Genomic DNA, 12,069 nt, shown 5'->3' with positions numbered 1-12,069 from the left:
TATGCAAAATAACAGAACAATCTAGTTGAAAATATTTAGCAATTTAGCCTAAGTTTTAAATACGGCATCAATTTTGTCTGACTAAAAAAAATCTGATATGAAATCAAACTTGACCACGTGCTAAACTGCACATTAAACTCCAAGGCAAGCACAAATACAAGTGTTTCAAAGTGAGTTATCACAAATAAAAGTTTGATAAGTAAAAGCTGACGCTGACGTGCCCAAGCTTATCAGTATCAAAGTTCAAATAAACACAAAAGTCATCGGAATGCATTGTTGCTGGCAGAACACACTTCGAGGAAATCAACAGTAAATGCTTGTATAAAATCCATTCACAAAACTAGTAAAGATTAGATGATCGGTATAAGGTACGACATCAATAAAAATATGGATTTTTAGATGTTTATTTATCGACTATGTCAAATTGTCCTAACAGATTACGATACACAATCTATTAATTGTTTCAGAATAATTAAGTTAAGATAAGTGATTAACTGAGTACGGTAGTAATCCTAAGCTTTGTTGTCATAACGTGACTATAAGAATGTCTTGGATATAAACGTATCATGAAAATGTAACATGGTTTATCCATGGAGCAAATATTAATTACGTTTTAAAATAATTATTTTGCTCCCAATTTTAATCTTTTAGCGTTCTACGCAGTCAATGAAAATAATATCCCTCTTTGATTGAGGGATAACTGGGACTGAAAGCAGAACCTAAAAAAGTAGATTATGAAAATAAAAGTAGATTGTGCAAATCCACCAAACCAGGTAGATTAACCTTGATGGTTATTGTTTCATACATTGTGTAAGTCATAAATGTGAAATTAATTGTATTATCATGTTGGAACAATAAATATTCCCTAAAATACCCTGTAAGGTTCAAACAGTGTTTAGTCAAAGTGAGGATCTGAAAAAAAGAAAATAGTCCTGCATTTAAAAAAAATGGAGACTGGAGAAGACATTAATTTTGTCAAAAACATATTGTTAGACATATTGTCAAAAACATGTTTAGTCATATTTTACCCAACATGTGTAGCCTACAGAATGTGTTAAAATCAAAAAGTTGTATTCTGCTTGAAGGGAAGAAAGGGATTGCGTAGGGAACATAATTATTTGTTCACTGCCCAGGTAGTTTAATAACTGCAATAATTTAATAATTACAAATTTAAAAACAAACTACCCAAAACAGTTTTCTCTAGAGAAATCGGTATTTCCACACAGCCTAACAAATCATTTCAGGGAAAGTCTTTCTACAACAGAGTTGTTGATAAGTTTCCTTTTCGTTATCAAAACAAGAGTAAACAATGAACGCTGCAGTAGATGTAGAAGGCTGTTGTTTGGCGGAAGTCGCAATTACTAGATCAATCTGGCAGTGGCAGTGGAATGAGTGGTGTACTTCCTCTCTTTCCCAGTTGGGGATATTAAACGTATTGTTTATGATTTGACAACAGCAAATATGATTCCAGTCATGATACCAGTTGATATGATAGTCCACTGCGCACCAAATGTTGTATGAAGTACAAAATAGCCATGCATAAACTTATAAAAACATGGAATACGGCGATAATGTATTGTAAAATCATTTTTATGAAATAATATCCATTCCATTGCGTACAATAAACCCAACTCCAACTCAGTTAGGCATTTCGTTTTCCTCGTCCAAAAAATGGGATGGATTCGCTAAACATCCAAATAAACTAACAAACAAAATAGGTTTGAATAATAGGGATTATTGAAGACAAACTCCCAAAATAACCGGATTCAAAATACTAATACATCAATACTTTTTTTATGTTTCAAATGCTAAATGCTACGGATTAAATCAGGCATATTCCAGTTTAAGCTTTCGTGTCAGTGTCAGATTTTGGCTAGGATTTTATTTATTGTAAATTGTGCGTTTATGCCACTAAAATTCGCGTAACTCGCATCCTACGGACCTGGCCAGTGGCCATTGAATATTTACAACAGTAAATCTAACTAAGGTATGATTTTAAAAAAATGCGTGGACAAAACCCAGTGATAACCTATAATTTCAAGAGCACTTTAATCAAAACATTGTTGAAAAGGTTCTGCTGCTCGGTTCATGCCACCTGACTTATTGTTTTGGAATTAATGTTTTCACTATTGTTAACTAATAAAAATTGAGGCTTGTTCAATGATTTAAAAAATAAGATTGTTAAAACTAGACAGGGATATTCGACTTCTAAACTAAGAAACTTACCAATTAATAATATATTTATTATGTTTAGGATCACACTGCCTTATGGCGCCAGGTATGTTAAAACAGTATTTGGTAAGATAATTAATTATACTATGCATCCAAGTAAGGGAATGCAATATAATACTGTACATGACAATACATAGTAATAGTAAATAATCAATGACAATATGTCAGTCTTTGCATGGAACCAACGCATGATAGACTAGTAATTAATTGTTGAGATTTAAATCATTTGCCTCATCTAATATTGGAACCTCCTAATACTATCAGCTGCAAATATAGGATTAGTTTCGACAATGGGAACGATAAAGAACTTCGTGAAATTCATAAAGAATTCACCAACTTCATTGATTCATTCACCATAACGTCATGTTCCAACCCAATCATTTTGTAATTTAAATTTTCTATACCCTAGTTGTAATAATGACTGCATTAGGGCTTATAGTCCAGCTACAAATATGATAAAAAATTAGAAGGTGCACTGCAAAATTTAATTGAAAAAACGGGATTAAAATTAGTTTGGACTACATCTTTTATCTCCACTTTAGTCTTTAACAATGAATAACTATTTTTCACAACAAGGTCAATTGAAGACATTTTTCCTTTTGGACGGAGTATTTTTTAATGAAAAAGTAGGCTATTTATTTACTCGTCCTTGCAGCGTTGCCGCAAATAATACGAAACCAAAGACAAACATGATTTTAAACTAAAGCGTATGTCTATCTGAAAATGAATTTAACATGGAAACAATGTAGATATTTTTACGACATCGACCGGCCGACACACACCAAATTGTGATATAAAAATGGTTTACGTTACCTTTTTGCGTCAAACGATCTGTGTGTAGTTACGCATCGTTTGGCGCAAAATAACGTAACCATTTTTATATTGCAATTAACGATCCAGACACGATTCCCACCATGACAACCAAATTGTGATTTATAAAAGGTGAATATGGGTGAACGACGAACATTGAATGATTCGACAGCCTTTTGTCACTAAGATCACTTGGTTATTTAGCCATAACCCACAAAATCCCAATGATCGCCAAACAAACAAAACCGACCGACTTTCAATAAAATTAGTTCTTGTAGAACTTAATACTTATTTAATTTGTATTCGATTAAGTAACTTAATCGAATACAAATTAAATTGGCGATAAATTGCATAAATACGAGGTAAAACTAGTAGAAATATAGCCAACATCAAACAACAATCAACAAAACAAAAGATAGTGATATGCATGATTTGAAACACAACTCATTGAATGCGTCACTGCGTGCGTATTCACTAGGCATGCGCGGAATGCATCTTTGTAGTTCGTGAGTTTGCCGCGTGTAGCAGCGTTATCGGGTCAGTGGCCGTAGGTAACGGTATGGTGACGTCATCACATTATCGCCTTGTAGTACTTGTTCGCTGTTTGAACTAGAACTTGAAGTGTGTGATAGTGTAGTGTGGTATTTCTGTCAAAGTAAATGATATTTTACTTCAATAATTTCGTTGGCTCCGTGGTTTTAGTTGAGTGACTTATTATTGTGATGTATTACTTAGGCCCTAATTATTGCTTATCCTGAGTGTATTCACAAGGGAAACTATATGACAGTTTTATTTAATTGAATCAGTATACATTACATTTTCTTATCTATAATTGTTATCATCACAACTGTATAAAGTAAAATTTTATAATTGTTATTTCTATTTCTAACCGTTATGTGGTACTGTAACAAATTGATTTTTAATTTAATTGATTGATTTCTCTTTAAATTGTTTAAAGTGAATATTAAAAGTACTTTTAATCGTTTAGTTTTCTTAGAGAAGGTTAAAATAACTATATTTTAAATTTTTATCAAAACTGAATCCTTTATAATTGTATGCCACTTTTCTTGGCCAGCTGCACTTTTTGTTTTATGTCCTAATAAGCCAAAACAACTTTGTTTGGTTTTAAAATTAACTTTAGTATGTCCGCAAACAAATAACTTTGATCAAAATTCTCATTATGATTATATTTATATAAAACACGTAAGTAGGTAAACCAACATCTATTCACATTACAGTCCAGCCTGACAAACTAATCGTACAGAAAGAGTAGTTCGGGGGAGGGGGTGGCTTTTACAAGTTTAAGTTCCATTGTTCCATTAAATTGAACAAGCGACAACGACAACATTACATTGCAATACTATTGTAAAATTACAGTAAAATAAATAGGTAGACAATGCTGTGAGCTCATACATATAGCTTATCCAATAGCTGAATTTTTAAATTACTGTAGATATATTAGAAAAATGCATTTTTGTGTCCTAAATCTGTATCTGCACTGTAATTTTGTGGTCCAATTACATGTTTAATAAACGGTATCAGGTATCTGACTCATACTTTCTCTCATTAGCTTGTCAACAGCTTTTATCATGGTTAAGCATGGGGAGAACTAGGCCTATGATACTTTACTGGGAAATCACAAAACTTGCAATAACTTTTGAACCGTAATTTTTACAGCAATGGGTGTCGCACTATTTTGTTTATAATTATAAGTACCATAACATACTTACTTTAATCAAAGCCGCTTTTTCTCAAAAATTCAAATTTCAGTTATTTTATGGGAAAATAATGCTTACAGAAGTGGGAGTTATACCATTTTGTTAAGAATTTAAAGGGCTATAACATACTAAAAAACTATCAAAATCATTTGGCCATTTCCGAGAAAATTCTATTTTTCTGCTAATTTATGCTAGGGTTTGTATGGGAAAATCATCATTAAAAATCCAAATTTCAAAAATTTGTAAAAACTGGAGATACCATGGATTAGTATGGGAGTTATACCATTTTGTTAAGAATTTAAAGGGCTATAACATACTAAAAAACTATCAAAATCATTTGGCCATTTCCGAGAAAATTCTATTTTTCTGCTAATTTATGCTAGGGTTTGTATGGAAAAATCATCATTAAAAATCCAAATTTCAAAAATTTTTTAAAACTGGAGATACCATGGATTAGTACCTACATACCAAATTTAATCAAAATCGGACCACAGGCATGGTCTGTAGCTTTGTACACATCCACACTCACAGACATCACTTCAAAACCATTTTTTTTGGGTTTATAGGGTTTATGGGTTTACCAAAATACGGATATATCACCTCAAAACTCAAACTCGAAAATTTTGACAAAAACAATAATTTTTCTATATAGGCTACTATGGTATAGAGGGCGAAAAAAAGTTTCCAACTAGTATGACCAGTTTAACTTTACACCAAGTACTACAAGAATGGATTAAAACAGTGCACAATTAGACCAAGCCAGGGTGTGAAGATTCAAATTACAGTGGAACCTTGATAATTCTGATGCAAAAAATCTGGACTGTAAATAATCTGGATTTGTACCTATAGCAAGAATTAAAATGTTGTGCGTCTTTTTAAACAAATTAAGAACTTAGCTCTAAAAAAAGACACCACTGCAGTTCTTTCTGTACCTATAGAAAATATACAATAATTGTAAAAAGTTTCTTACTCAAATAGTACCCTTTTCAAGGTAATTTTGATCATCTGGAAAATTTGATGATCCTGATAGGGACCAGTTCCACTTAATCCGGATTTTTGACTGTAGGTATAAGTAACAGAAAAACATTAAAAATATATAATTAGGTAGAAATTGGCATATTTGAATTGAAATTTAAAGTATAATGAGAGCATTTTACTTTAAATACTTTTACTTTACTTTTCTATGAAATGGCAACCATACAAAGTAGGTATTTTTAATCCAAGTATGAATGGAGATGAGTGTAGGATGAGTGGTGCGATCTAAATAATGACCGAGAAATTCAATTTAAAATATATAATAAACAAATAGTGAATTTTGATTTGATTCAACCCTTTATTCTTTCCAAATATCATGGAATTTATGTTAGGAAATCTTATAAAAAAATTATTAAAAATATTTTAAACCCTGTCTTCAATTTAAAATGTATTCATGTTTCAAAATTCACTTATTGTTTGTTTGACTAACCCAATAATTTTATTTTAGGCTAGACTTCAGCAAAATCAATTCCTATGAACTAACCATACTGAAAACAAAATGTGAAACATTGAAATGCATTATGTCTGTAGCGCATCGTGATTGAGAATGAACACGTAGAAGAACATTTGCTTGCCTGGTGCATTGTGGTGAATGTTTTAGATGTACATAACAGTGTAAAGTTTAGCGAAGTCGCAGCATGAGACATGGGTGCAGACCCGATGGCGGTGGTGTGTTGGAGTGTGTGTGCCTTAGTGCTCTCGTGTCACGGGTTTGTGTTGTTAGCTGCGGCAGGAGGTTCACAGTTGTTTGAGCCGACAACAGTTCTCAACTACGACTATGAGTCAACTCTGCTGCTCAACGAACCCCAGCCTAGGACGGGGAAGGATGTTGGATACCAAGTGTCTGGGAAGCTCAAGGTGGAATGTGTCTGGCAGTTGGGGTCTTCTAGCAACAAACTGCTCAAGGTTACGGTGAGTTGACTATGATCAGTTTGAAAATGTTTAATGTTTTAATTATTAATGTCTATTGATAGAAGGGAGACACGTCAATCCGAGATTTTAACCTAGTGTGAAGCCAGTGTGATCCAGATACATGGATAAATACGGTAAGCAAGGAAAGATCTTTTAATGATCAGCACCCCCATGTGGGGGTAAAGGTCGTCCTTTAAAGCTCTAAAGCACTTGCCCCAAAGAGATTAAGAGTGGCCAAGGTAATTATATTGATAGGATTTGTCTATTAATGAGAAGGTGTGAAATCCTTTTGTAGTAATTATATTGACAAAACCGCTATACTTGAAATAATCCTTGGGTGAATCTCATGCAAAAATGTTCCAAAACTTTTGTTGTTCTTTGTATTCTTTAGTATTTTTGTATTCTTTCATAAACATAATAAGCCCGAGTAGACACATATTTTCATGCAAAAACCTCTCTAGTCCAAGGAATATATAAAGCTAGTGGTCACTGATAAAACAACAATCAAAGTTTTGTTGTTGTCACTAGAAACATTTTGCATGTGTTGATTGATGACTCTAACTCTAACTATTTATTTGCATACACCTTTAAAAAATATATGTGGAATTGAATTTGTAAGTTTAGCTCAATTAAAGTAGTTAACGAGGAAATTCCCAGAAAAAATATACATGTTGTACTATAGTAGCTAACCTAATTTAAAAACAAATTATCAAAATGAAAGTTTTCTTCTTGTTTTTTTGCAGCTGGAAAAGCCAAAATTATCAATAAAATCCAGAAAAGCCCCATCCCCAGAGGGGTTTGTCTTCCACTCATCTAAACTAGAGGAGCTCAAGAATAGTCCCTTCCTTGTTCACTGGAACAATGGACATGTTAAGGCAGTCTATGTCAATCAAAACGAACCAGTTTCCATGGTCAACCTGAAGAAAGGGATTGCCAGTTTTTTCCAGGTTGGTGTGTGAATAACAAATGTTTATAATTAAAATAATTCTTTATATTATTTTTGTTACTACATTAGCCACAAATTTCTTTTAAGCATTTTTTTTAGCTGAAAAGGGTTTTAAAGGGTATCTGAAAAATAATATTCTAAAATTAAATATGGTGGAAGAATTTGTTGATATCATCAGAACAACCTTCTCAGTACCGTAGCTAGAAACACAAACCTACCTTTGCATTTGGTTTACTAAAACCTTGTAATTAATTAATAAGTAATTGTATTAATTTTACATTAACACTTGTTTTCTGTGTCACAGTTCCAGTTGGTAGATCAGGAAGTGAGAGAGACAGATGCCTCAGGACTTTGCACTGTCCAGTATACTAGTCTTGATCGTAACATGATAGAAAAGGACAAAACCAACTGTGAGATGGAACCGCCATTGCCATTCATCCGCCATCCAGAAGAGGTAACCTGTCGCTTTTAATGTATATTTAATTTCTTTCTTTGCTAAATTCAATCTTTTAGGTGCTGACTTATGTGTAGAATGTAGAAAAAGAAGAAGATTCAGATCTTTGGGGTTTCAAACACAAGAGTTCCTTTTAAACGGTAGGTTATTCTTTTAATGTATTTTCAAATAACTAACGCTCACGCTGACTTTAGACTACTGATTATACTCTCAGTGCCTGATTTGTCAATTATACTTGGAATAAATTAATCTAATACCTTAGCATATATGTAGATCTTTATTAAAACTTGAAGAATTCTTAAGTCAACTTACTTATTGCCATACTAGAAGTACTTTTTAACAGTAAGATGGGTGATCTGACAAGTAAAACATTATCTTAGATGTGGAGTGCTGCTGTTTCTTCAAAACTTACTTATTGCCATACTAGATGTACTTTTTAACAGTAAGATGGGTGATCTGACAAGTAAAACATTATCTTAGATGTGGAGTGCTGCTGTTTCTTCAAAAAGGAGAAGTGTGATATTCTTGACTGAGGATTTAGATGCGATCAAAAGCATTGAGTCAGAGGAGAAACTTGAGTTGCACATCCCACTCAGAGGGGAAGCTGGCGGATCTCTTAGCTCCCATCAGCAGCTGAAACTGACGGGTAATATATAATATTTAACTTAATTACCTGCCAGATTATCAAAATGCTAACAAACAATTAATCATTTAAGTTCAGATCATTTTTGATAGCCAACATGATATACATTTTTGTTAAGATGATTCTGACAAGTCTGTGCAAACATAACTCCTTATTTCCTGTTTACCTTAACCTTTCTTTTATTACCTACACTCACAGGGGCGGACTGGGTACTCTATTAGGGCGTAAACCTTGACCAGCCCGAAGGCGCCAACCGGGGGGTCTGGGGGGTAAGGAATACCCCCCTGTATAGAGGGGGGTCCGGGGGCCCTCCCCCGGGAAATTGTTTAAAATTTATACCTGTAAACTCGCATTTTTGGGCAATCCAGAGGCATTAACAGTGGAAAATCAGAAATCTGATAACTGACACTATTGGTCAATGTTTGGTTTACAAAATTTAGACTATTTACCCACACGACTTGGTGCTATTCTGACAGTAAATATCCTAACAAAAATAAAAATACAGATTTTCTTAGGTTCTTTCGTATTATATATGTGTATTTTCACTATTTTCCCTTGCATGACTTGGCGGATGCATGCATACAATATAAATCATTTGCTTCCTGTTTACAACCTGAACTTGCAACTGTTGTATTTTTTGGCACTGTAAATAACAGAAATTTTAGATTTCTATGAAATTATTTTAACACAAACAATATGCTTTCACTGTGAACAAAACCAATTTATTTACTTAAACTTTTTTAGCATTACATTAAGTGAAAACTGTAACCCTAAAGTAGGCCTACAAAACCTATTTCTACAAACGAAATGGAAGCCATAGCCTAGAGAGAACTACGAAGGTATTTTGGGCTGGCTATCTGTAAGTAAAATAGGAAAGTTGACCAAATTAGTGCCATAGTGCATATTGAAATCATTAATTAATTAATAGGTGGTAGCCACATATTAAAATACTGTTTACTGTTTAACCTTTACTGTGTAGGCCTAATGGTTAAGTTAACAAATACACTGTCACTAAATCTAATTTAAATTTTGTAAAAGTAGTGGTTCTACAATACTCCTTTCGTTCATGTTTTCTGTGTAGGTAAAGAATATAAAAATAAATTGAAGCTTTCGACACAGAGACACTAATCAGACACTAAAGAGAGACACATTTTTATTGACAGCTCACACTCTTTATTTATTTATTACATGCACGGCAAACGCCATTTTACAATTAAGAGAGTTGAGTTGACATTGATAAAAATTAAATGTGACTTAATTAAAGTGAAATAGTTATAGTGTGAGCAATAATTAAATATTATAACAAATATGAATAATATTAAATTATCTTCACTAGTTGTTTACCACAGACGACATCGTGACACCGACCGATGTCTGATGCAGTCGCAGTCACGAATACTAGAAAAATACCGGTATGGATCACAAACATAAACAAATGACGTTGTTGGCCCGAATCCTATACTAAGCATTGAACATATGATTTGGCAGTTCCATTTAAGCAATGTTAAATAATGTTTATTTTCGGGCCAAAAACGTCATTTGTTTATGTTTATGATCCATACCGGTATTTTTCTAGTACTCGTGGTCGCAGTGTAGTTTTTTTTCGGGTTCGGCGTAAAATGACGCGGGAAGAGGACAGCTGTTTTTAAGTAGCTCAGACCACAGAGTGAAGTGCCTTCCACTCGGAGTAGGCCTACACGTACGAGAGAGTAGAGCTGCTATGCTTTGCTCTCGCTTGTCGACAGTGTCTATTCAGGTCTCACACCCGACTTGATGTTTTGCTATTCACTGCTGAAACTTTTACTCTAAGTTTTTCTCTTACTTTCTAAAAACACATCTCGTCTCATTTTTAAAACATTTTTATGAATTTTTCCTTTAACGAGGGCGCAAATATTAGAATGTTGAAAAGGCGTATCGGCCCACCGGCCGGTGGGCCGGCGGGCCAGTCCGCCCCTGTACACTCATAAGTTTTGTTCGGGAACAAGTTTTTGGGACTAAAACAAATCTCTAGATGAATTAAAATAATGAACATCTCATTTCTAAATACAGCCACTGGGTACATATAAGACACACGAGGCATCACAATCACACAGATGTACTGTTTATACCTTCATTTCTGTAATCAATGCGGAGACTTGTTGGTTTGTGAGTTTAAATTTCAGTTTTGAATTTATGGATTTAATTTGGGATTCCAATAAACCATACAGATTAAGCCATATCAATGATAAGGACTAAAAGATACACCAAACATAAACTCAACAGTGGAGTAAATTGTTGTTTAAATTATTTACAGAATGTCCTCATGATTTCACAACAATTTGACAAATACCCCCGCCGCAGCAAACCTGCCGACTAAGCAAATTTCCATTTGTCTGAATTGATTTTCAGTTAAAAATATATTTTAATAACATTAGGTTTAACGAGTACCTAGGTTTGCTGCTACAAGGAAACTAATAAAGTGTGTGTTTTGAGTAAAATATTGATAGCTTAGTACAAAATACCCCCGCCGCAGCAAACCTGCCGACTAAGCGAATTTCCATTTGTCTGAATTGATTTTCAGTTAAATATATTTTAATAACATTAGGTTTAACGAGTACCTAGGTTTGCTGCTACAAGGAAACTAATAAAGTGGGTTTTTGAGTAAAATATTGATAGCTTAGTACAAAATAAATAAATTTGCCAAGTTTGATCAAAATATATCCATAAACAAGCAAACTACAACATTTTACAATATTCTCCATAAGAATAACATGGGAATTTTAAATTTACAATTTTTTTAATTTTCTCCGTTACTAATAATCGAACAAAAATACTTTTATATACTAAATTATTTGTTTTTTTAAGGTCTTTAAAAAGGTCTAAAGAGAAATTGGGAAATTTTGTGTTTTGAGGGTCAAAAGTGAGAAAAACCAATTTTTACCCCATAAAACCCCCCGTAAAGCCCCGTTCCCATGGTCTGATCGTGCTGGTTCGCGAACTCATTCAAGTTTATCCCGCTTTACACCTTTAAACCAAATTTCATCAAAATTGGACAAAAATTACTCAAGTTATCGCGTTCACGGACGTATATATATAAAAGTCTATATATATATATATATATATATACATATATAAAAATTTGAACGAATGGTGTTTTTGGCTCCTGGGGACATCAAAATGAAAAAGTAAATCGGTCCCGGGTCTAGGTCTTACCGTGCCACCTACGGTAGCTACTTCCCAATAGGGAAATTCGCTAATAAATAAATTTGCCAACTTTGATCAAAATATATCCATAAACAAGCAAACTACAACATTTGACAATATTCTCCATAAGAATAAC

The 12,069-nt window shown here is 33.4% G+C and overlaps 1 protein-coding gene across 3 annotated transcripts in view; it reads left to right on the top strand.

Annotated features, from left to right (window-relative positions):
* Positions 1 to 12,069, top strand: part of LOC128990784 (microsomal triacylglycerol transfer protein) — a 47,648-nt gene that overhangs the window by 721 nt on the left and 34,858 nt on the right. Inside the window, exons 2-6 of one of the 3 annotated variants that reach the window (XM_054413364.1) lie at positions 2,255 to 2,278; positions 6,520 to 6,707; positions 7,451 to 7,654; positions 7,958 to 8,107; positions 8,588 to 8,753. In XM_054413364.1, coding sequence (XP_054269339.1) covers positions 2,255 to 2,278; positions 6,520 to 6,707; positions 7,451 to 7,654; positions 7,958 to 8,107; positions 8,588 to 8,753 — 732 coding nt within the window. Of the gene's footprint in view, positions 1 to 2,254; positions 2,279 to 3,616; positions 3,698 to 6,243; positions 6,708 to 7,450; positions 7,655 to 7,957; positions 8,108 to 8,587; positions 8,754 to 12,069 lie in introns of those variants that run through there. The other 2 variants (XM_054413363.1, XM_054413365.1) reach the window with 2 other exon arrangements.

The sequence above is a fragment of the Macrosteles quadrilineatus genome, unplaced genomic scaffold (genome assembly GCF_028750875.1).
Source record: "Macrosteles quadrilineatus isolate MER2022 unplaced genomic scaffold, UCM_ALF_1.0 Scaffold_3__2_contigs__length_128488019, whole genome shotgun sequence".
Classification (NCBI taxonomy): Eukaryota; Metazoa; Arthropoda; class Insecta; order Hemiptera; family Cicadellidae; genus Macrosteles; species Macrosteles quadrilineatus.
Note: the sequence above shows the minus strand (reverse complement) of the source record. Positions and strands in the feature narration are given on the sequence as shown.